This window comes from Natrix helvetica (genome assembly GCF_964273705.1).
Source record: "Natrix helvetica genome assembly, chromosome: 6".
Taxonomy (NCBI): Eukaryota; Metazoa; Chordata; class Lepidosauria; order Squamata; family Natricidae; genus Natrix; species Natrix helvetica.
In genome coordinates, this window is record NC_138553.1 from 1,424,702 (window position 1) to 1,449,289 (window position 24,588).

A 24,588-nucleotide genomic window follows, 5' to 3' on the forward strand; every position below is an offset into this window, starting at 1 on the left:
GCACAGTGCGGACTGGAGGAATTCTCTCCAGAGTGTAAGAGGAGGGATTCCCACAGAGAAAAGGAGGGATTCCTTTTGATACATTTGAGGAGAAAGCGATGCAGTCATGCGGAGGCATAACTAACAGGTGATGTGAATTCAGAGATTGACAGTGATCCAACCTCAAGTTCATTCTCCTGTCTTCTGCTACTATTGTCATCAAGGCAAAACTTACTGTCTTAATACAAATAGAAATATCAGCCAGATTTCCATAGAAGGTTTGATAAAGCTTTCTGAGAAGGGGAGGTTTTCAGAGAAGTGAGGACTTCCAGGTTCACCCCAGCTACACACACTCTTTCTGGTTTCTGTTGGGCTACCACACACCCCTTCCTCTAAGTATTTTCTTTCCTTACAAGAGTTTTGGGGGGAAGGTTTGAAATCAAAGCATTGGGAAGAAGCTTCGCAAGCAAGAGGGAACCCCTGGACTTCTCCAAGAACATCTGGAGGGACTGAACTTTGCTTTCCATGATTAGCCTTCATTGGGGAGGGGGAGATACCTCTGGGGGTGTTCATGGTCCTTTCAGTGAGGGGGGGCAGTTCATGACATCTATGTCCCTCCTGTTGACTCTCCCCAGAAGCAATATGATTCACATGTTATGTATGAGCTGATATCCCAAATGAAACAAGTCTCCCCTTTCTTGGTAAGTGAGTTGTGTGAAGCATCAACCATGAAGAGATGTTCCTCCTGGGATTTATTCTGTCGCTCTCTGCAACCACACTCCAAACTCCTCCAGGTGACCCCCACCCTCCTTTCGATGGACCAGAGAGGTGCTCATTTTCTCCTTGCTTTGATCAATGACTGCCTAATGTTGGTCCTCAGGAGGAATCCAGGACCATCTGAGCTTCTTCTCCTGACCAGCAAATCCTCCTCTGGAATTTTTCTTCCCCTCCTCACCCCCCAAAATCTCTGTTGCTTCCCCTCCACTGCTAGGCTCTTTCCAAATTCCTTTCCTTCACGTGCAACCTCTTCCTCAAGCCCATGTAGAATGGGGCTTTCACTGGGGTGTGTGTGTGTGTGTGTGTGTGTGTGTGTGTGTGTGTGTGTGAGCGTCCCTGTGTAAAGAGGAGAGGAAGAGGCATGGGGAGTTTGGTGCTCAGTAGGTGACCCAAGAGTCCCATCACAAAATATCTGACTTGACACCAGGAACTGAATTGTCACCATTCTCATGTTTAGGATCAGGAAGTCTCCTGGGAGAAGATCCAGGTCCTTGGCTGTCTCCTCACCACCAATACTTTATTTTAGAAATCACCTCCCCCCCCTCTCTTGGAGATCAGAAAAGAATGAGACTTTGCTGAACAGCCTGAATCAGATGCAATTTATGAACCTTACAGAGCAACCGTAAAAGACTGATTTTAAAAGGGTGCATGATAAATATCTCCTTCAGCATCCCACCCACCCACCAAGGTTCCCTGCTGCAGAAGGACCCAGGTCTGAGCTCCTTTGCGATGACCTTTCTTTGTGGCCTCCTCACCTTGTAACGGCCTCCAGGATGAAGCTGGCGTGTCGGGCTGCTCTCCCTCCTTCTGCTGCTGCAGTTTTGGGAAGGGAAGTGGCAAGGAAGCTCTCTCAGTGACTGTCTATGGGATCCAACGGTGCTACCAAGAAGGGGAGTGGGAGAGAAAGGGAGGGAGGAATTGGCAAGGTCCTCCTGGTATCCGCTTCTGACATGGGGAGGTCTCTGCTTCTTCCTCCGAGCCTCTTTGAGGGATCCGGTGCCCCTAATCCTGTCTGTGTCACCCTCAGAGCCAAATGTTGGCTAAAGAAGAGAGATGGTTTCTACGGCATTCTGAATGTCCCTGAAGATCAATATGCACCACAAGCAGAAAAGCAAAGTAGTTGCACCCGAGGGATTTCTCCCTGAGAAAGTTGGAGTGAAAGGCAAAGGGTGGGAGCTCAAACTCAGGACAACCTCCACACCCAGAAGGAGGGACTCTCAGGGGAAACTCCATGAGAACACAATTACAAACAAATCAACCAAGCCAGGTGGGATGCTCCTTCACATTGTTGAGTGTCCACCCCAGCTTCTCCATTGCCCTTGACCTTCTTGCTGTTGTGATTTGTGGAGCTGGCAGCAGAGTCGGACAGTGAGGAGGTTGGGGAGGAACCTGGGCCAGTCCTGAAGTCTGGGGAAGGCTCAGACAGGGGCTCTGCGTCAGAGGCAGAGAGGGGGGCCAGGGTCATCTGGTAGTTATGCGCTGCCTCCGGAGCCTCTGGAGTCTGACATCAGCGAGACAGAGGAACAGGGGGAGCCTGTTCCCAGTGTGTCCATGTGCAGAGCTGCCAGAGTGCAAGAACTGTTAAGACAAAAGAGGTGACTCGGGAGTAAGGCTTGGAGATGATTGGCCCCTCCCATTAGACATAAAAGAGGAGCAAACGGATGTGAGCCTTTGCAGGAAGCAGTTTTGTTCATTCTGGTGGGTTTAAACTCTGAAGCTCCGTTTGATTCTGTGCTCCGTTTGGCCTTGGAAAACTAAATGGCAATGAGGTCTCTGGCAGCGTTTCAAGGGAGGTAAAGATGGGTACTTATCAGCCTTACCCTGAAAGACTGTGGCAGACTTCTGTAGGACTCTTCACAGACTGTTTGGGACTCATTACGGGCTGTGAATGAACATAATTCACAGCCATTTAATTTTAAAAAGGGGTTTTGGGACTAAGCGTGTGATATTTTACTGTCTCAGGAAGCCTGTGGGACAGCAGGTCTCAATCCCTTCCTGAGGTGGGGAAAGTGATGTGTCTCCTCTTGCAGTGGATCAGGCAGGTGTTTCTCTGTGGGGTCTTGGTGTGCACTGGGCTAAGAACCCTACTGTCGTTTATGGGTAAAAGTGGGGGTCCTACAAAGAAGCCGTCACATAGAATGGAACAGATTGACATATGTTAAACTGAAGCCATTCTTCATATCTTTCCAAGGCCTGGAGTCTAAAACAGAACGAAGAACAGTTGCAGGCAGAGGTGGGATTCAACCAGTTTGCCCTGCTTTGGGTAAACTGGTTGTTAACTTTTTGCCCAGTTCGGAGAACCAGCTAATCCCACCTCTTCCTGGCCCCACCCAACCTGCCTGGAGCATCCCCCCTGCACCCCTTTTGGCTTCCAGGTTGGTGCAGTTCAAGGACGTGTGGTCAGGGGAGGCAGGGGAGGCAGAGCCTCACCGCTCTCATTATGAAAATAAAAAAAAGGGAAAAGGCGCTGAGGAGCCTTCTGCACACGTGGTCGGGAATGGGACCACGTGTGCAGGAGGCTCCTCTAGCCTCAGCCTCCCTCCTGCACATGTGGTCCCATTCCCCGCCTTCCTGGGTCAACATGAAGGGGACGCAGAGCATGAGCTGCAGTCCCGCGAGCGCACTCCGTGGTCCCCTTCATGTTGGCTCAGGAGTCAGGAAGGAGGGGAATGGGACCACGTGTGCAGGAGGCTGAGGCAGCTTCAGCCTCCTGCACACGTGGTCCCATTCCCCGCCTTCCTGAGTCAACATGAAGGGGACCGCAGCTCGCGCTGATGATGTCACCAGCCTCACCAGCCATAAACCTCACCGCATGTCACTGGTGCAGTTCGATCCTGACCAACTTAATGTTGACTCAGCTTTCCCTCCTTCCGAGGTTGGTAAAATGAGGACCCAGATTGTTGGGGGCAAGAGGCTGACTCTGTAAACTGCCTGGAGAAGGTGGTAAAGCTGTATATAAGTCTAAGGGCTATTGCTATTGTTAGTGTTATATAACTAAGTCCAGAGGACATTCTCTCAATCCTTCTACATGTTGGTCTAAGTTCCCAGCTCCCAGCCCTTATTCCAAAGTTCCAAAGACTTCAGCAACAGTCTCCCAAGTGAGAAGCATGGAGATGTTTTTTCTCTTTTCTCCATGGTGATGCAAGTCCACTCCAGGGACTTGTCAGGTGCCATGAAAAACACACAAAGCTGTGGGAAAAGGGAAAGGAGAAGCAGCTCACGTCTACCAGTTTCATCCAGGAGGCTTCGAACAGGTGAGGAACATGAGGGGCAAAGAGATCTCAGATCAACCTGAAGAAAAGGTGGGGGAGAGATTAATGCACGCACTACTCATTTCAGATGCACCTCAACACCAGCCATTGTCTGGAACAGGTGTCTCCAACCTTGGGAACTTTAAGACGTGTGGACTTCAACTCCCAGAGTTCCTCAGCCAGCTTTGCTGTCAGAACAACCTGTCAGAACCTGCTGAATTTTACTCCTGTATTTATTCTTTGCTCAAACCCTCCCAAATTGTGGGACCAGAAATCTCCACTTGTGGAAGTCCGTAGAGATTCTCCATCCTCCAGGTCATGGTTCTCCCAAAGCTGCTTTTCAAGAGGCAACTGGACTTCCTTGTTTTTTCTTTTGAAGACATTTCGCTTCTCATCCAGGAAGCTTCTTCAGCTCTGACTGGATGGTGGGGAATGGAAGGGTTGATATTCCTTGCAGGCAGCTGGAAATGTGCTTCCTTTTAGAGGGCCGTTGAAAAATTTGCATCCTTTAGAGGCTCGTTCAATGACTCTCTAAGGATGCCAATGACCAGCTGTCTGCATGGAATATCAACCCTTCCATTCCCCACCACCCAATCAGAGCTGAAGAAGCTCCTTGGAGGAGAAGCGAAACCTCTTCAAAAGAAAAAACCAGAAAGTCCAGTTGCCTCTTGAAAAAACACCTTTGGGACTCCTTTTGTGGCTACAGGGAAATTTGCACAGCTACTAGGATTAAAAGCCATGGTTGTGCAGTGGTTAGCAGTGGATCACCGGCTGCCATCAATTTGGCAGATCGAATCTCACCAGGCTCAAGGTTGGCTTAGCCTTCCCTCCTTCCGAGGTAAAATGAGGACCCAGATTTTTGCAGGCAAGTGGCTGACTGTATAAACTCTAGAGAGGGCTGTAAAAGCACTGTAAAGCAGTATATAAGTCTAAATCCTATTGCTAAATATTGGTATTCCCTCGTAATGATCAGGTGCACAAACTACTCTTGAACTTTCCTCTCCATCACCTTCTTAATCTCTCAATTTGGGGAGGATGATTTGGAAGAAATTCTTCTTTTTCTTTCTTTGTCAACATGTACAAGGTAGCAGGTTTTAGTATAGACATGGACATTATTGCATGAGATTGGTACAAATAGATGGAAATAAATAAGTATAACATGGCCATGAACACATAAAATGAGTACATATCAATGGGGACATGCTGGTGGGCACACACCCTTAGGGACCTCTTAGGAATGGGGTGAGGTCCACAATGGGCAGTTTAAGGTTAAAGATAGGGGAGGTTTGAGGAACTAGCAACGGAATCAGATAGACCATTCCAGGCGTTGACCACTCTATTGCTGAAGTTGTATTTTTTGCAATCGAGCTTGGAGCGGTTTACCTTGAGTTTGTATCGATTGTTTGCCTGTGTATTATTGTGGTTGAAGCTGAAGTAGTCGTTGACAGGTGGGACGCTTTAGCAGATAATTTTGTGTACGATGCTTAGGTCAGAACCTGGGTGGCAGTTTCAGGTTGAACAAGCCCAAACCTTCCAGCCTGGTGGTGTAAGGGATTCTGTTGTGAGCAAAGGGTTGGAGGATTCTTCTCGGGAAATACCTCTGGACTCACTCAATTGTGTCAATGTCCGATATGCAGTGTGGATTCAGTTGTACGTTCCCAGCTGTGTCCATCACCTTCACTCCCCATTTTGCATCTTTGCACAGGGGTGTGAAAGGGCAGGTGCAAGCTCACACATAGCATCTGTGTGCCAAATGGGTTTGGGGGAGAGTTGACTGGAGGGAAATGGCTGTAAGGGACTGCCACCCCACTGAATCCAATGTATCAACATTCCCAGAACTACCTGAGGATTCTTTTATTCATGCCAACCATTGTTTAATTATTCCAGTCCAGTGATTCATTCATGCTTGGGAAGCTTCTCCTTCTCCCTGTGGTTTGATTCCAGATGCTACTCCTAAATGTTGCTCCATTCCAACGTTGTCCACCACATCTGGATGGACCTCATGGAAAGTGTCAACCAGACCCTGCAGGTGACCGAATTCCTGTTCCTGGGTTTCTCCAGCATGCCCAGAGGTCAACCTTTCTTCTTTCTGCTGTTTCTGGCCATCTACCTCATCACCTTGGTGGCCAACTCGGTCATACTCATCTTGATCCAGGTGGATTCACGCCTCCACAGTCCCATGTACTATTTCCTCAGCCACCTGTCCTGCTTAGACATTTGCTATTCCTCGGTCACCCTCCCCACCATCCTGGTGAACCTCCTGCGCCAGCAGCCCACCATCTCCTACAACGAGTGCATGGCGCAGATATTCTTCCTCATGACCTTTACGGGAACTGAATGCGCACTGCTGGCCGTGATGGCCTACGACCGCTATGCGGCCATCTGTGAACCTTTGCGCTATACTCAACTCATGAGTAAGTGGGTGCGAGTCCCTCTGGCTACAGCTTCATGGATCTGGGGCACGGTTGACTCTGCCATTCACGTTGCACTGGCCACCGATTTGGCCTTCTGTGGCAACAACCAGATCCATCACATCTTCTGCGATGTCCCACCACTCTTGAAAATTGCTTGCAGTGATACTTATGTCAATGAGATGACTCTTCACATAGCAACTATCTTTGTAGGAGTCTGTCCTTTCCTCCTTGTCATCATTTCATACGTCTACATCTTATCTACAATTCTGAAGATCCGTTCCAGCACTGGACGGAGAAAGACCTTCTCCACCTGTGCTGCCCACTTGATTACTGTCATCGTCTACTTTGGGATGGCCAACTTGAATTACAACCATCCCAGTGCCGGCTACTCCTTGGGAGTGGACACCTTGATCTCCATGTTATATTGTATTGTCTCCCCCATGCTGAACCCCCTAATCTACAGCTTTCGAAACAAGGAGGTCAAAGGGGCCCTACGAAAGCTTCTGCAAATTCAGGAGAAAGATGATTCGTGTCTTGGAAAGTACTGAAGGAAAACCTTTGGTCTCCTTCCTAGTCTCTCTGCATATCCTTTTTAGTAGACCAGAAATAGTTTTTCCAGACTGAGCAGTTGTGTAGATGTAAATTCCAATAAGGTTGATTGGCTCAATGACATTTTGGACTCTACCTGCCATATCCTTCCTTCCTATGTCCTCATTTTGATTTAATTACTTAAAGGAGAAAGGGGAAAAAAGATCTGGAGAACTTTCTCCCACCTATCTGTGATACGGTGTTCAAGGTATTTCCAGAAGGATCTTTTCCCTCTCCAATGTCCCCTGACTTTCACCTCCCTATGGTTGTTTCTAATTTTATAAAATGATGAGCAAAAATTATTGAATCTCCTTCCTCTGTTTGGTAGCCAATCAAAGATTTGGGACAATAAAATCCCATTATCCCAAAATACTAGATTTATAACTACAAGGAGAAGGCCGTGTGGGATAATGAGTTATGACAAATGGTGAGTAGAACAATTGGAATAAAAGATGTATATCTTGGACAAATGCTATGCTTTTTTTCTGAATTTTCATTGGTTTCATCCTAAATACATCCAGAATTCCCCATCTGAGTGGAACAGCAGGTGTGCAGATCTTGGAGACCCAAAATTCTAATTAGGAAGAAGCAGCTTCTGATAGCCCACTATGCTGGCTGGGGAATTCTGGCAGTTGAAGTCCACAAGTCTTAAAGTTCCCAAGTTTGGACACCCCTGTTCTATGCCATGGACATCAATAAAGTCACATTAAAAAGAAATAAGGAGAGCTGCCTCGGGTGGGTGGGGAAGAAATGAAAAAAATTGGTGTAACTTTGAAGGGGCAATTGAAGATATTGTTTATGTATTAAGAAAAAATAACTATAAAGATGGAAAATAATGGAAGAGAATAATTTGGCTGAAACTGGAAACGAAACTATGATGTAAAAAAGACTATGGAATTGAGCGGATGTAAAAAAAGACCCAGACAACTCTTTGTTCCTATAATATTTATAATTTGTTTTAACAAATAAAAAACCTTGAATGGAAAAAAAGAGAGAAAATGAACGAACGAACGAGCGAGCGAAGGAACTGTGGGAAGGCGGTTCCACTTGGAGCCTCCAATGTTACAAAATTTAGGAACCTCCAATGTGGGAGAAGCCCCTCCCCCTCCTAGAAGAATGAAATATTTTGGGGGTTATTAAAAGACAGAATATTATATTTCCCTAAAGGAGAAATGGAGAAACATGCTCTTAAAGACAGGAAGCCAATTGGGTCTTTCTTAAGAGCCCCCAGCAGAGATTTTGTTTCCATGAAGAAAGATTGGGCCAGCCTAGTCACCAAACCTCCAGCAATAGGAATTAAAGGTTTACATTCTCCTCCAACCAAATTCTAAGAACGGGAGATGATCATTCAGGATGGAATAACATTAACCCACTGCCATTTAGCACAGCTAAAGTTTGAGACTCCTGCAAAGCGTTCCTGGGGGCTGGGGGGCAAAAACGAGCAAAAAACGGCCCTCCCCAGCCCCAAGAACCCTCTGAGCGTCCATTTTTGCAAAAAAACGGGATGCCCAAAATGCTGTATTCAGTGTATGAGATGCACCCAGTTTTTCACCCTCTTTTGGGGGGGAGAAAAGGTGCGTCTTATACTCTGAAAAATGCAGTATTTGGGGGGCACCTGCTCAAAAGCAGAAGAGCAGCAGCTGTGGGGAAACCGTGATAGTCAGAGGTACAAGGATCCTCACTTTTTTTCAGTGCGGTTGCAACTTCGGTTGCTCAACAAAAGGTTGTAAGTGAGGGACAACCTGTAGGAACAGAGCTAATCTCCACCCTTCTGGGCCCATGGAGCTTCCATGCCTGTTTGGCCCTTGAGCGATTTAGCCAAGGTAGAACTAGGAGTCCCCAAAAGATTGGGCATGGGGAGATTTTGAGGACCCACTGGTGGAGAAGAAACAAACCAGTTGCAGCCTGAATAGGTTCAGAGATCACCGCGTGACCAGAAGAAGAGGAGGAGAGATCCTGGCAATGTACAGTTGCCATAAGAAGGAGAAGCATCTGATTGGTCCATGCAAGAGGAGGCAGGTCTTCTCCACTTCCCCTACCTTCCCCTACCAGGGTTCTGGCCTGTTGGGTCATGCAGCAAGTAAGAGTCCTGGAGAAGCGAGGGATGGGTGCCCGCCACTGGGCAGAACTTCACGAAAGGAGCTTCACATAATTAGCGGGGAAGAGGCCAACTCTACCATGGCAAGATCCACGCCACCAGCCTTCATCCACCCGTTCGATGGACGTGATGGTGTCTCCAGGGTCAAAGGAGATCTCATCATCCCCCTCTGGGAAAAAAGATGGAGAAGGTCTTAACTGGCAGGCAACGTAAGACATGTTCAGACCAAGGAGAAGCATTTTCCTCAAAGGAGAATTGATCAGTGGAGGAACAACTTTCCTCCAGAAGTTGTGGGTGCTCCATCTTTGGACAATCATGTGTCTGGAATGGTCTAGGGCTGTGATGGCCAACCTATGGCATGCGTGTTACAGGTGGCACGTGGAATCATATCTGCCAGCATGCGAGCTATCAGCTCCAGTCCACATGTGAGCACCGGCCAGCTGATTTTTGGCCTTCCGGAAGGCCGGGACACATCATTTTCACCCTCCCCAGGCTCCGGGGGCTTTCCTGGAGCCTGGGGAAGGTGAAAACAGCCTGATGTGGCCCCCGAGAACAAACACCAAGCTCAGCTTGGAGGCAGGTAGTGTGTCACGCATGGGGGGGACCGGGGGGGGAGTTATGCCTGCATGTGCATATGAGGGGGTGCTTTGCATTATGGATGTGCCAGAACGCACATGCGCTATCACATGCGCACCCTCACATCTTTGGCACCCAAGCACAAAAAGGTTGGGCATCACTGGTCCAGGGTCTCCTGCTTGAGCAGTGGTTGGAGTAGAAGCCCTCCAGGGTCCCTCCCAACTCTGTTATTCCCCGCCCATCATGGTCCCCTCCATGTGCTTCCCACTCCCCATTATCCAGAGGAATTGACGCACCTCCTTGATAGTCATAGAGGGCCACAGCAGATAGGCTTCCTTCACCCACATCATATACATGCTCTTCAACACCTGAAAAAGAAAATTGTGGACATAGAGTCACCTTGTTGTCACTGTTGTGTGAATTGTCCTGCCTCTTACAGAGCCCAGTTAACTTGAAAACAGAGTTGAAGCTCAACTGCTCCCACCCTCAGTGGTGCAAGAATTTAAATCAAGGCACATCTATCTCAGAGGGATATATTCCAAGGGGGGTCTTGGAGTCCTGGTGGACAATCACTTAAATAGGAGCCAGCCGTGTGCAGCAGCTGCCAAAAAAGCCAACACAGTTCTAGGCTGCATCAACAGAGGGAGAGAATCAAGATCACGTGAAGGGTTAATACCACTTTATAATGCCTTGGTGAGGCCACACTTGGAATACTGCATTCAGTTTTGGTTGCCATGATGTAGAAAAGATGTGGAGACTCTGGAAAGAGTGCAGAGAAGACCAACAAAGTGGATTAAGGGGCTAAAACATGTGAAGAACGGTTGCAGGAACTGGGTATGTCCAGTGTAATGAAGAGGAGAACCAGGGGTGACATGACAGCAATCTTCCAATATTTGAGGGGCTGCCCCAAAGAAGAGGAGGTCCACCTATTCTCCAAAGCACCTGAAGGCAGGACAAGAAGCAATGGATGGAAACTCATCAAGGAGAGAAGCAACCTAGAATTAAGGTGGAATTTCCTGGCAGTGAGAACAATAGTAGAACTGCTTGTCTCCAGAAGTTGTGGGTGCTCCATCAATGGAGGTTTTAAAGAAGAGACTGGACAACCATTTGTCTGAGTCTCTTGCTTGAGCAGGGGGTTGAATTAGAAGACCTCCAAGGTCCCTTCCAACTCTATTACTCTCTTACTCTGCTACCAAGAATGCTTCAAACTGTTGAATGATTCCCCACTTCTCCTTCTGCTCTTACCTTGCAAAACTTTTTTGTGATGTTCCAAGAGAATTTGTCTTCCTGTGGTTTAATTATTCTGTGTCCTGCATTCTGAGGGAACTGGGAAGCTCTTAAAAGGGGGCCTGGTGAAGTGGGACCATTCTTCCAAATATAATCTCGTTCTCAAATCCAACATATTTATTTATTTATTAAGAAGATTTATATGGCCGCCCAACTCATGGCGACTGTAGGTGGCTTACAGAAATAAATATAAACCCCAATAAACCCTCATCCCCTGGTGACAACCAACAACCAACCTCTTGATGGGCTTCATATCATTCTTTGGGTTTCCCTGGACCGCTGGCAAAACCAGGTGTTCAGGGCCTTTGGAAAGACTGGTGAGACCAGTCTTATCTCCACAGGGCCACCACAGAAAAGGCCCTTCTTCTTGTTCCCACCAATGGACCTCCTTAAGAGAGGGAACTCGTAACATACGATATGTCCTGATCTTCTCTAGCCCAGTTTTTATTAAGCAACAACCAGCACGCACTACACATTTACATCAGGACTTGAGTCTCCAGCATGAAGGTAAAGTTCAACCTACTCAACCAACTCCCCGGCTTTCTCTCACCTGAAGAAGTCATTCCTCCAGGGTGGCCGCTGCAGAGCTCCTCATATTCCTGGTCCACTTCAGCACCATCTTTGGAGACGTCCTTGTGGTCCGGCATTTCCTCATAATCCCCCCCCTGGTCATCATCAGCTAAGGGAGGAGGGGGTTCTTCGTAGTCCATGTTCCCAATCACCTCCTCATAAGCACCTCCATCCTCGATGCTTTCCGTATTGATGGGCTGCTCTTGTTTCTGGTGGCCAGAAGGTGGGAGAGGAGGAGCTCTGCGGTCACCTTCCAGGTCCAGGCTCCGTGGGGGAAGAAGAGGAGGCTCTTCCTCTTCCTCTTCTTCCTGGAAAAAGAAGACCACGTCCTTCAACAAACTCGGTTCCCATCAAGGCTACTTTTTTCTGGAGGAACCAGAATTTGACCAGATGGGACACCCATCTAGGACAACCCTTCATTCATAATGACAGACAGCAACAGTCAACACTATATGATACCAGTAATCCTTGACTTATGATCATAATTGATAAGAAAGGACGGGGAGGAGGAGGACAACTGTAAGGCCCTTGGGTTATTTTCTTGCAGATATTTCATGACCCAACTAGGTAACATCATCAGTGCTAGAAGGGAGTGGGATTTACAGAGAGGAGGGGGAGGAGGAAGAAGAGGAAGAGGAAGAAGAGGAGGAGGAGGACGACGATGACTGGGGATTCCTTGGTGGTCTCTGAGCTTGGGTTATTTTCTTGCAGATATTTCATGACCCAACTAGATAACATCGTCAGTGCTAGAAGGGAGGGGGTTTGAGGAGTTCAAGAGGAGGGGGGAGGATGAGGAAGAGGAGGGAGAGGAAGAAGAGGAAAAGGAAAAGGAGGAGAAGGACTGTGGGTTCCTTAGTGGTCTCTGAGCTTGGGATATTTTCTTGCAGATATTTCATGTCCCACCCAATCTGATAATGTTACCTAATTGGGTCACGAAATGTCTGTAAGAAAACAGCCAAGCTCAGAGAGCACCAGGGAGCCCACAGATGCACAGAAGCTGTCTGGAAACTAATTGCTCATGTTCCCCTTGATGGCAGCAATGTCGTACCCGTGAATTCACATTCAGACATTACTCATTCATTCGGTCTCCCTACCTGGTGTTGGGGAGGCAGAGGGGGCAGGCTGCCCTTTAGGGTCATCTGTCCAGGCACCGGCGGAGGGCTTTGCTCTCGCTCTTTGACCTTCTTCATGTCCTTAAAGGAGGAAAAGATTCAGCAATGTGTTCCTGGAGGCCAACCTCACTTTGATTTTCCTCCGTAGCAGAAGAAATGGCTAACACAAAGAACAGTAAGTGCCCGTGGGTTTCCCAAACCAACACTTCCATTCCCATGAAGAGGGGGACGTTTCTGGAAAGGTCCTTCAAGGTAGAGATCACCTGGTATTCTGGAATTTGTTGGCCTCAACTACTCCCTTAGATGGCTCTCTATCCCAGTACTTGAGGGGCTGCCCCAAAGAGGAAGGGGGGTCAACTTATTCTCCAAAACACCTCAGAGTATAGGACAAGAAACAATGGATGGAAACGTATCAAGGAGAAGAGCAACCTGGAATTAAGGAGTACCTTCCTAACAGTGAGGACAATTAACCGGTGGAACAACTTGCCACCAGAAGTTGTGGGTGCTCCATCATTGGAGGTTTTTAAGAAGACATTGGACAGCCACTTGTCTGAAATGGAACAGGGCTTCCTTCCTGAGCAGGGGGCTGGACTAGAAGACCTCCAAGGTTCTTTCTAGCTCTATTCTGAGTAGTTGAAGAGTATGGGTAGCCTTCAAGTTGCAACGATTCATTTAGTGATCATTTGAAGATACAGCAGCACTGGGGAAAAATGACTTGTGATTATTTTTCACACTTACGACCGTTGCAGTTACACGAACGTTACATGATCAAAATGTCAGCCACTTGGCAACTGACGGTTGCGGTCGTCCCGGGGTTCTATGATCCCCTTTTGCGACCTTCTGACCAACAAACTCAACAGGGAAGCCAGATTAACTGGACAATCATGGTACTAACTTAACAATTGCTGCGATTCACTTAGCAAGTGTGGCACGAAAGGTCGCTTAGCAACAGAAATGTTGGGCTTAATTGTGGCCATAGGTCAAGGATTACCTCTACAGAGATGTCTACCCGTGAAGTGAAGGTGAAGACACATGGCTAACTGATCCCAGATGCATCAAAATCAGCTTCACTTCGGTGAAGTTGTGATAACACTTAGCTGTGATCCTAAACCAAGAAGGTCTTAGCCCCAGAGATTGACTGTAAACCTGGTTTGAGTTGACTGATGGAGAACAAACCTAGTCAAGACTCAAGATCCTCACCTTTGACTTTTCTTGGGTTTCCTGAAGTTCTCGGGCTTGGCGACGGGTCCGCTCCTCCTCTGCCTTCTTCTTGTTCTCTTCCTCTGCAGTCTTGGCCATGTTTTCAAAACGTTGTCTCAAGTTACCCATCCCAGCAGAAGCTGTTTCCAATGAGAAGGTCAATAGAGGGGCTTCAGAATTGTGAGAAAAAGCTTCCTCCATCTCCAATCAAAAGGAGACGCCGAATTGTCCCTGGTGGGGTTGTGTAGGTCCTCTGATTGACTGCTCTTCAGAAAAGCGCTATGAAACATCTAGTTTCTCATTAAACCAGGGGTGTCCAACCTTGGCCACTTTAAGACCTGTGGACTTCAACTCCCAGAATTGATTCTATATTCCACATCCATAGACGTCTTGCCAGGGATGAGAAAGGGGTTTCCCCATCTTCCCAGGTGCCCATGAATGAACTTACCGGCTTCTACAGGTTTTGTCTTCTGATATGAAGAAATAGGAGCTTCCATTTCACCAAAACCAGCAGCGCTCTGCAAGAGAAACAGACAAAAGACCATATTTGTAGTCCAGTTTTGGTGCTGTCTGAGCTTGCTGGTTTTCTTGCAGACGTTTCATGACCCAACTAGGTAACATCATCATCAATACTAGAGGGGAGGGGAGGGGAGTTTACGAAGTAGTGGGATGGGAGGAGGAGGAGGAGCAGGTGGACTGGGGTCCTTGGTCCTCTCTGAGCTTGGTGGCTTTCTTGCAGAAGTTTCATGACCCACCTATGGGCATCAACAGTGCTGGAGTGACAGGGTTTGAGGGGAGGAGGAGGAGGAGGAGGAGGAGGAGGAGGAGGAGGAGGAGGAGGAGGAGGAGGAGGAGGAGGAGGAGGAGGAGGAGGAGGAGGAGGAGGAGGAGGAGGAGGAAGAGGAGGAATTATTTGGGGTCTTTGCTGCTTTCTGCACTTGGTTGTTTTCTTGCAGATGTTTCATGACCCAACTAAGTAACATCATCTGCGCTACAAAGGAGTGGAGGAAGAGGAAGAGGAAGAGAAGGTGGTGATGGTGGTGGAGAGGAGGAGGAAGAGGAGAAAGAGGATGACTGTGGGGTCCTTGGTGCTCTCTGAGCTTGTAGTTTTCTTGCAGACGTTTCATGATCCATCTATGGAACATCATCAGTGGTTTCCCCACTCTTCTTCTAGCACTGAAGTTGAAGTCCATGTATCTTCAAGTTGTTCAGGTTGGCAAACTAATCTATGTTTATTACACCCATTCCTGATTTATCCTTCCCCTGAAGAATCTGTAGGTCATGTAAAACAGATTTTTCTCCTTTTCTTCTGGTTGAAAAAGGCTGCAACATGGCTTAATCAAGGAACCAGCTTAAGAATGCAGCAACCATGGTCATTGCAGAAGCCAACAAAGCCAAGATGGAGCTCAATCAAATGCCCCATAAATTCCCCCACTGACATTTTATATGGACCCAATACAAGACAGACATACAACAAGCAGTGGGGCTTCCATCTCGCAGAAGTGGATGACCTCTCGACATTCTTTTACTTCCCTGTGTATCCCTGGGGTAGCATAAGTCCACTACCAAAGGCTAGAAGGAAGTTATGGACACCCTGACTCTAATGAATGGGAGTTGTAGTCCAACATATCTGCAGGGGGAAAGATTGGAGAAGCTTGTCCTGAAACCTTGATGTCAGGAGAATAAAATCAAGCAGTGGGGCTAGAATTAGAAGCATTCACACTAGAGAGTTTGAGTGGGTGAATGTCCTCCTGAGCACCTTCTCACAACCATCAAGACCCAGCTGAGCCCACTCCAGGTTCAACCTCCATTTACCTTGTCCACTCTGTCTTTCTGCACCCCGTAACGACCTCCAAAGCCTTGAGAATGGTCTGCAAAAGACAAAACAGCCAGCTTTTTATGGAAGGTAGAAGCATGAGTTGATCTCAGAAGTCTGAACTTCTTTCTTCTCAGTTGCCTGTGCAGCTGTCCTAAGGGGCTTGATGTTGCATTGAAAGAGTTGACCCAAAGGTGCTTTTTCCAAAAGGCAATGGAACTTTCTTGGTTTTTTTACTTGAAAATGTTTCGCTTTTGATCTAAGAAGCTTCTTCGGTTCTTCAGAACAAAGGAGAACGGAAGAGACATTTTGGATGAGAAGGTAAACATGTTCAATGAAAAAACCAAGGAGGTCCAGTTGCCTTTTGGTAAAAGCACCTTTGGGGCAACCATGACCTTAGATGATGGAGAACCTTAAAAGAGTTGGCCCTCTTTGGTCTTATGATGAAGCTGACAGTTGAAACACTAGTAATCACCTCAGAAATACAACCCAATTGTGCATGTTGACACCCCAGAACCACTTTGCACATATAAAAGTAGACTGGAGATTTCATAATACATCCCATCTCCTTCCCTAAGCCCACCTAGGACTCCTGTGCTTGAACTTCTCCTTAGGTATCCAACTCAAGTTAGATTGAGTGTGACCGAGTCTTTCTGTACCACCACTGTCCTGCCCAAACTAGTGTCAGGCCTGCAGCCATCTTTTCTTTTGGATCTCTGGCCTGCCACACTTTCTATTATTCTACCAGGCATTTTCTATTGTGGGAAAATGGGGGGGGGGGATTGTACGGGGTTAGATGCGATGTAGCCATAACAACATTCTTTCTAGAAAGCCAAGGTCATCTTTTGTTCTCTACACTTCTACACCTGACCAGAACTGGATGGGTGGAAGCTGCCAGCATGGCAGTGGGAGATTGGAGCATGGGATGGACTTGTGGGTGTGGGGGGCAAGATCTTGAACTTTCAACTGGTGGGGAAAACCGGGAAGCTTTCAGATTCGGGGTTTCCCAGATGGGCCAACATGGCTCTCTTCATAAATTGGAACTTTGAGGAATTATTTGCCTCAGACTCTGATTTACTTTTGGATGCTATTTGGAACCCTGACAACTAGCTGTGGAGATACAACAGATTTCAGAAAGGCAAAGACACAACTAAGGTGGCTAGAATTGGCATTCTGGTGAAGTTCTGCAGGTGCCATCTGCCTCTTTCTAGTAGATGAAAATAGCAGAATAATGGAGTTGGAAAGGACCTTGGAGGTCTTCTAGTCCAATCCTCTGCTCAAGCAGGCAACCCTATACCTTCCTGGTCAAATGATTGTCTAATCTCTTCTTAAAAACTTCCAGTGATGGAGCAGTCATAACTTCTGAAGGCAAGCTCTTCCACTGGTTAATTGTTCTCACTGTTAGGAAGTTTCTTCTTAGTTCTAAGTTGCTTCTCTCCTTGATTAGTTATCCATCTCTTGCTTCTTGTCCTGCCCTCAAGTGCTTTGCAGAATAGGTTGCCCCCCTGTCCTTTGTGGCAGCCCCTCAAATATACACAACTATACACAGCTGAGAAACCAGGAGAACAATAGGACCTTTGAAAATAATAAAGAAGGGTGCCAAACACCTGCTACCCTTGGTTGTCCCCTGTATGGCAGAAATACCACCATCTCTTTCACGTTTTGGAGCCTCAAAGTTCTGGAGAAGAACCTGGAAGCTTGAATTTGCAAAAGAGGAATTGGATCTTGTGATCCTTAGCTAAAAGATTTCAGAACATGGTTTCTATGTTGTATATTTATGCTCTTCTAAGAGATTGCCCAGCCCATCGCCTTCCACAGACCTGTCTGGGATTCATGGGGCTTGACCTCCTCCTTGTGGGACCAACCCAGAGCAGACCTGTCTTGGCGGTCCTTCTGCACACCATACTTCCCACCGAAGCCAACGGCATGGTCTGCAATGGGAGAACATGAGGTTCTTCAGAAAGGCCATGAGATATTAAATTGAGATGAACCAAGGCTGACTTAGAGTTTCCAGACCTGTCTGGGATTCATGGGGCTTGACCTCCTCCTTGTGGGCCCATCCCAAGGCAGACTTGTCTTGGCGGTCCTTCTGCACGCCATACTTCCCACCAAATCCAACGGCATGGTCTGCAATGAGAAGACACAACGTTTTCCAGACAGACAAAAGAGACACGAGAGATTGTTTGAGAGGCAGCAAATGGACTTGCAGCTCCCAGGGAGAGAATGCAAAACAAATAAGGCATATTTTTTTTAGTCTGATGGAAAGGCAGAATCGCACACCCAACAGATTGCCTAGCTCGGCACAACTGAATAAGCCACTCACAAATGCAAAGCCTAACCTGTGTGAGTGTAGCCACTAAATCTTCAATTGACCTGGTTGTGTGAGCCGGCTGTGTGCCCATAGTCAGTACATTGATTGTGCTCCCTGAGCTTGGTTGTATTCTTGCAGGTAGAGTATCTCATGGCCCAAGTAGGAAACGTCATCCATGCTAGAAGGGACTGAGTTTGCAGAGAGAAGGAGGGGGAGGGGGGCTGTGTGGTCCATAGGGCTCTCTGAACCTGTTTGTATTCTTGCAGATATTTCATGACCCAACTAAGTAATTTCATCAATGTTAGATGGGAAGGAGTTTGTGGAGTGTAGGAGGAGGATGAAAAGGAGAAGAGGAAAAGGAAGAAGGAAGGAAAAGCAATGAAGGAGAGGAGGAGGGGGGTCTTTGGTGTTCTCTAAGCTTGGTTGTTTTGCTTGCCTTGCAGATGTTTCATCACCCAACTAATTAATAGCAATGATAATAAAGATAGCACTGATGATGTTACCTAGTTGGGTCATGAAACATCTGCAAGAAACCCACCAAGCTCAGAGACCACCAAGGACTCCAAAGCTCAACCCTAAAGTACAAATATTCCCTTCTCTTGGAGCCAATAGATTGCAAGGTGAGTAGGTTCTAAAGTTGTCTAAGTCTTCCTTTGTGACTTGGGCTGATCATTCACTCTCAACCAAAGCTGTCTCCCTGTTTTGACAGGGGGGAAAATCGCCTTGCCACTCCCAGTCCAAGGTCCAAAGACAGATGGACTTCCTTCTCTGGGAGCTTCTAAGTGGACGTTGGACATCCGTCTTTCTGGGATCCTTAAATTTCTGTTCCTGTCCTGAGCCAATCCTAGAGTTCATATTCATGACGTGAGAAGCTCCTTGTGTAACAGACTAACGAGGAAGAAAAACAACCCCTTGTACATATTGGCCCCAAGCAAGACACACGCCTGCCATGTCTGGGACCATCAGGATGCAGCTTCTCTTCTACAGACCTGTCTGGGATTCATGGGGCTTGACCTCCTCCTTGTGGGCCCATCCCAAGGCAGACTTGTCTTGGCGGTCCTTCTGCACGCCGTACTTCCCACCAAATCCAACGGCATGGTCTGCAATGGGAGAACATGAGGTTCTTCAGAAAGGCCATGAGATATTAAATTGAGATGAACCAAGGTTGACTTGGAGTTTCCAGACCTGTTTGAGATTCATGGGGCTTGACCTCCTCCTTGTGGGACCAACCCAGGGCGGACTTGTCTTGGCGGTCCTTCTGAACGCCGTACTTCCCACCAAAGCCAACGGCATAGTCTGGAGTGGAAGAACACAAATTTCTTCAGAAGGTCAATTTCATGGGTGGTGAGGAAAGTCTATGGAGATCCTCCATCATCCAGATCATGGTTTCCCCAAAGGTGCTTTTTTCAAGAGGCAACAGGACCTTCTGGTTTTCTTTGAAGATGTGTTGCTTCTCATCCAAGAAGCTTCTTCAGTTCTGATTGAAATGGGGGGGGGGGGAGGAATGGAAGGAGTATTCTCAGAGAGAATACTAATGACCAGATGACTGCAAAGAGCATAAATCTTTCCATTCCCTACCATTCAGTCAGAATGGATGAAGCTTCTTGGACGATGTTAGATCTGGGTAACGAGAGACAGACTGCGGACACGAAGTGACTTAATAGCTCTTTATTAGTGATAGTAGTGATCCAGCTTGTTCGGTAGTCGGAGGGTTCCCCTTTTATAGGGATTGGGTACGCCCCTCGACCAATCAGAGGGATACCTGTTTCCCGCGGTAGGAGCGGACCAGAGGGAAGACTTTCCCCGATATATGTTAATATCTAACATCCCTCCCCTCCTAGATGGGACGTTGCGGTAGGTAACATAATCCTTTAAGTAGGTGGGTGTTTGTCTTGCTCGGGAGGAACGTCGTAGTTCGGGTTGGCTTGAAGTGGTTGCAGGACTGGTTGTGGGTTGGTTCGAAGTAGTTGCAGGATCGGGTGCTTTTTCTATTTCCCGTTCTGGAGGTCTTGTGCCTTCGTTGCTCGGGCGTTCCGGAGTTTGTTCGGCTGCGTTGTCTGGGGGTTGCTCTGCTACGTGCGTGTAGTCTTGTTCTACGCTTGGCTCGCCGGCGTCGTTGTTTCCTATGATGGGGTTTTCTTGTGGCTGACTTTCCGTAGACAGGAAACTTTCGTCTTCATTTCGAAGGTTGGAGTGTGCTATGCGACCCCGTAGTTGATCGATGTGCCTTTTCCAATTCCGCCCATCTTCTAGCTCTAGCAAATACGATCGTGGACCCGTGATGCCAATGACCTTTGCCGGCATCCACAATGTTCCCCCCGTGTAGTTGTGAGCGTATACTGAATCCCCTACCCTGAAAGATCGGATCTTACTTGTAGAGTCTGGGGGAGCCGTGGCAGAGTAATTCGGGTGGAGCCGGTCTAGGTGAGACCGTAGTCGACGACCCATGAGTAGTTCAGCGGGGCTCCTACCCGTCGATGCGCTCGGGGTAATGTGTTGAATGAGGAGGTAATGGTCAATGCGTGTTTGCCAATCACCTGGACCCATCCTGGCGAGGGCCTCTTTTGCGAATCGCACCATTCTCTCCGCCTGTCCGTTTGATGCTGGATGGAATGGCGCGATGAGGGCATGCCGGATTCCCAACCCTGCTAAAAATGTTTCAAAGTGCATGGCCGTGAATTGGGGCCCGTTATCGGATACGATGAGATCTGGCAGGCCATGGGTGGCGAAGAGTCGCCGTAGAACCTTTACGACTGCCTCTGCCGTGGTTGAAGTCATTAGGACTACATCTAGCCATTTTGAGTATGCATCTACCACTATAAAGAAAGTCTGACCTTGGAATGGCCCTGCGAAGTCGATGTGTATTCGCGACCAGGGTGCTTTGGGTTTCTCCCATTCTGTGGCGGGCGCTTCCGGGGGTGCTGGTCTCGATTCCTGGCATGGGTCACAAGTGGCCACCCACTCCTCTATTTCTTTGTCCATGTTTGTCCACCATACGTAACTTCTTGCTAACGCCTTCATTCTAACAATCCCCGGATGACCCATATGTAAAGCATCTAGTACATTTTTACGTAAAGCATACGGAATAACAACTCGATCCCCCCACAACAAACATCCTTGTAATACTGAGAGCTCGTCCCGTTTTGACCAAAACATTTTGAATTCCGGGCCCACATTTCCCTTTGGCCACCCCCTCCAAACCCAAGTTTGAACTTGCTTTATTAAATTGTCTTTAGAGGAGAATCTTGCAACATCGTAGGAAGAAACCGGTCCTGAATCCAAACAGTCAATGAGCAATACCGGTACTTCTGGAGTGGGGTCTGGCAGAATGTCAGGTAATGGGCAACGGCTGAGTGCGTCTGCGTGTCCAAGAGTGGAGCCCGGTCGATGTATCAATTTGTATGAATACGCAGCCAGGAAAACAGTCCACCTGGTCATGCGAGGAGAAAGGGAGACCGGAGTGGGGCGGTTTCCCGCCAAAAGTCCCAACAGCGGTTTGTGATCTGTGATCAGTTCAAAATCACGTCCATAGAGGTATTCGTGGAAACGCTTTACTCCTGCGACGGCAGCCAGCGCTTCCCTGTCCATTTGGCTGTAATTCCTTTCGGCCGATGAAAGAGTCCTGGAGTAGAACGCGATGGGTGCTTCTTTTCCGTCGGGCATCCTGTGGCTGAGGACTGCTCCAACTCCGAAAGGTGATGCGTCGCAGGTCAATACCAGCGGTAGGGTCTGGCTGTATTGAACAAGCAGTGAGTCAGTGGTGAGCAGGCGCTTTACCCCGGCGAAAGCTGCAGCTTCTGATCGTCCCCATTTCCATGGTGCGTTCCTCTGGAGTAGACGGTGTAATGGCTCAGCAACGGTCGCTTTCTGCCTCAGAAAAACGCTGTAGAAGTTAAGTAATCCGAGGAAGGCCTGCAACTCGGTCTGATTTCGTGGTGTGGGGGCGTCCTGGATCGCCTTAATTTTCTTTGAAGTGGGGTGTATTCCCTGACCATCGATTCTATAACCCAGGAATTCTACGCTAGGCACGTTAATTTGGCATTTTTCTTTTTTAAGGCGGAGACCCTTTTCTCTGATTCTGGCCAAAACAGATCTGACTCTTTTGTTTAATTGCTCCTCGTTTGCAGCTGACACCAAGATGTCGTCAAAATAGGGGACGACTCCCGGTATCCCTTGCAACAGTCGTTCCATGACGCTCTGGAACAGTCCTGGGGCAATGCTTATGCCAAATTGTAGCCGGTTGCATTTGAATGCTCCTCTATGCGTCACTATAGTTTGGGCCTCCGCTGTGGCGCTATCAACTGGCAGTTGCTGGTAAGCTTGTGCCATGTCTAACTTTGCAAATACCTTTCCTGGTCCCAACGAGTGCAATAAGTGCTGTACTACTGGCACAGGATATGCGCTCTGTTATAGCGCGACATTAATTGTACACTTATAGTCCGCGCAGATGCGGACTGATCCGTCTGGCTTGACTGGGGTCACGATGGGCGTTTCCCAGCGCGCGTGATCTACCGGCTCAAGGATTCCTTGCTCCACTAACTTATCTATCTCTTTGTCTATTTTAGGGCGGAGTGCAAAAGGCACTCGTCTTGGTTTAAGTCGGATTGGCGCCACTTTGGGGTCTAAATTGAATGATATTGGTTTACCCACATACTTACCAAGACCGGGGCTGAACACGTCCTCGAATTCCTTAAAAATCTGTTCAGCGCTGCTGTTTCTTACGGCGTTGATCCCGGTGACTTCTAACCCCAGGGCTTCAAACCAATCAAGCCCCAGAAGGTTCTGCAATGGCGCGCTGGCGATGGTCACGGGCAGCTGGGCTTCGATGTCCTTGAAACGGATGTGGAATGTGCCTTGGCCCACGATGGGGACTTGGTTCCCCTGGTAGTCTCGTAGCAGGACGTCTGGGGCGTGTAGTTGGCTCTTTCTGAGGCTAGGGATAGCCTGCTTCATGGATGCCCATGAAATGATCGTCAGGGTTGATCCTGTGTCAACTTCTAGCTCGCAGGGTGAGCCCTCCAAGAGGACTGTGACTCTCAGCCTTTTTGGCCGCTTAGGGCGGACCTGATGTATTGTGGTGAGATACGTTCGCAACTCCTCTCTCTGGGTCAACTCTATCTCACCGTCAACATCCTGAAAATACTCTCGTTGAGCGTCTTGATAGAACGCTCTTTCAGCTCTTTGTGTGTATTCTCTCTGGGGATACGCTCGCTCACTTTCTTGTGAGTAATCTCTCTGGGAATACGCTCGTTCAGCTCTTTGGAAATTTTCTCTCTGGGTAAACACTTGTGGATTTCTCTCTGGGCGCCCTTTTTGGTTTCGCCAAGCCCCTGGGTTGGGCTTCTGTTGGCGGTACATGGGTGGCTGCCGTGAGGCAGGGACTCCGCTCCGGCACACTCGTGCGATGTGCCCAAGTTTGTTGCAGTGCGAACAAACAACGTTCCTGAACCTGCAAGTAGACCTGGGGTGATTCCCTCCGCAGCTTGCGCAGGGCGGCAAACGGGATCCGGGTCTCCCCCCAGGCCTCAAGTGACTGCTCTGCATTAGGTGACTGTCCTCGAACTCGGGATTCTCGTAGTCGGGGCTTGTGTCCTCATAGTGAACTCTGGTTTGTCTCGGTGCTGGCTGGTATGCGCTGGCCGCTCGTTGTATGGTCACCGCTGATTTCTCCGCTGATTCTGACGCTCTTGCTTCGTTTAACGCTGCCTGTAGGGTTAAATTCGGGTTTGCCAACATCTTCTTTTGCAACGAAATGTCTCTTACCCCACAGATGAGCCGCTCTAAGATGTGCTCTTCCAAATCTCTGTATTCGCAGTGAGCTGCTGCTTTTCGTAGGGCTGCAACATATTGATTGATTGATTCTCCCGCCTTCTGAGTCCTCATGTTGAATTCCTTGCGGCAGACATGGCGGGAAGGTTTTGGCGCGTAATGAGTTTGCAGAGTTTGTTGCAACGTCGTCCACGATACTGCCTGTATTGGAGTAGGCGCAGTGAGGTCTCTGGCCGTATTGAAGACTTCCTTTCCGCAGTAGCCGAGGAAGATGTTTTTCTTCCTCGCATCGGTGATCCCCGTGTATTCGTTTGCTTCGAGGAAACACTCGAAACGAATCATGAAAGCTTCCCATTCGTCGTTTTCTGGGTCGAAAGGAGCGGGGGGAGCATGCATCGCCATCTTCTCAGTTTGAATTTGCCGCGCTGCGGTGATCTGAGATGGCTGTCGGAATTGCTGCCGAATTCCTGGGCTGGATCAAATCCGGAGATTCTGGAGTAGCGTTCTTCGTCCTATCTGTCTCTCAATCCCACCTTCGTCGCCAATGTTAGATCTGGGTAACGAGAGACAGACTGCGGACACGAAGTGACTTAATAGCTCTTTATTAGTGATAGTAGTGATCCAGCTTGTTCGGTAGTCGGAGGGTTCCCCTTTTATAGGGATTGGGTACGCCCCTCGACCAATCAGAGGGATACCTGTTTCCCGCGGTAGGAGCGGACCAGAGGGAAGACTTTCCCCGATATATGTTAATATCTAACAGACGAGAAGTGACACCTCTTCAAGGAGAAACAAGGAAGTCCAGTTGCCTTTTGAAAGAGCACCTTTGAGGTGGCCTGAAAA

At 48.2% G+C, this 24,588-nt stretch overlaps 2 protein-coding genes across 2 annotated transcripts in view; one reads left to right on the forward strand and one right to left on the reverse strand.

Moving 5' to 3' along the window:
* Positions 1 to 6,000: 6,000 nt before the first annotated feature.
* LOC309394962 (olfactory receptor 5V1-like) lies at positions 6,001 to 6,969 on the forward strand (the record flags this gene model as incomplete). The annotated part of the gene is made up of 1 exon (XM_081958680.1): positions 6,001 to 6,969. The coding sequence occupies one exon, from the start codon at positions 6,001 to 6,003 to the stop codon at positions 6,967 to 6,969; it is 969 nt and encodes a 322-aa protein (XP_081814806.1).
* A 976-nt stretch (positions 6,970 to 7,945) lies between these two features.
* Positions 7,946 to 24,588, reverse strand: part of GOLGB1 (golgin B1) — a 55,985-nt gene continuing 39,342 nt past the window's right edge. The window contains exons 24-34 of the mRNA XM_081956760.1: positions 19,165 to 19,275; positions 18,969 to 19,079; positions 17,685 to 17,795; positions 17,489 to 17,599; positions 15,668 to 15,723; positions 14,301 to 14,370; positions 13,853 to 13,992; positions 12,635 to 12,733; positions 11,521 to 11,848; positions 9,980 to 10,051; positions 7,946 to 9,276 (exon numbers count right to left, since the gene is read on the reverse strand). Coding sequence (XP_081812886.1) covers positions 9,140 to 9,276; positions 9,980 to 10,051; positions 11,521 to 11,848; positions 12,635 to 12,733; positions 13,853 to 13,992; positions 14,301 to 14,370; positions 15,668 to 15,723; positions 17,489 to 17,599; positions 17,685 to 17,795; positions 18,969 to 19,079; positions 19,165 to 19,275 — 1,346 coding nt within the window. The 3' untranslated portion in view covers positions 7,946 to 9,139. The remainder of the gene's footprint in view (positions 9,277 to 9,979; positions 10,052 to 11,520; positions 11,849 to 12,634; positions 12,734 to 13,852; positions 13,993 to 14,300; positions 14,371 to 15,667; positions 15,724 to 17,488; positions 17,600 to 17,684; positions 17,796 to 18,968; positions 19,080 to 19,164; positions 19,276 to 24,588) is intronic.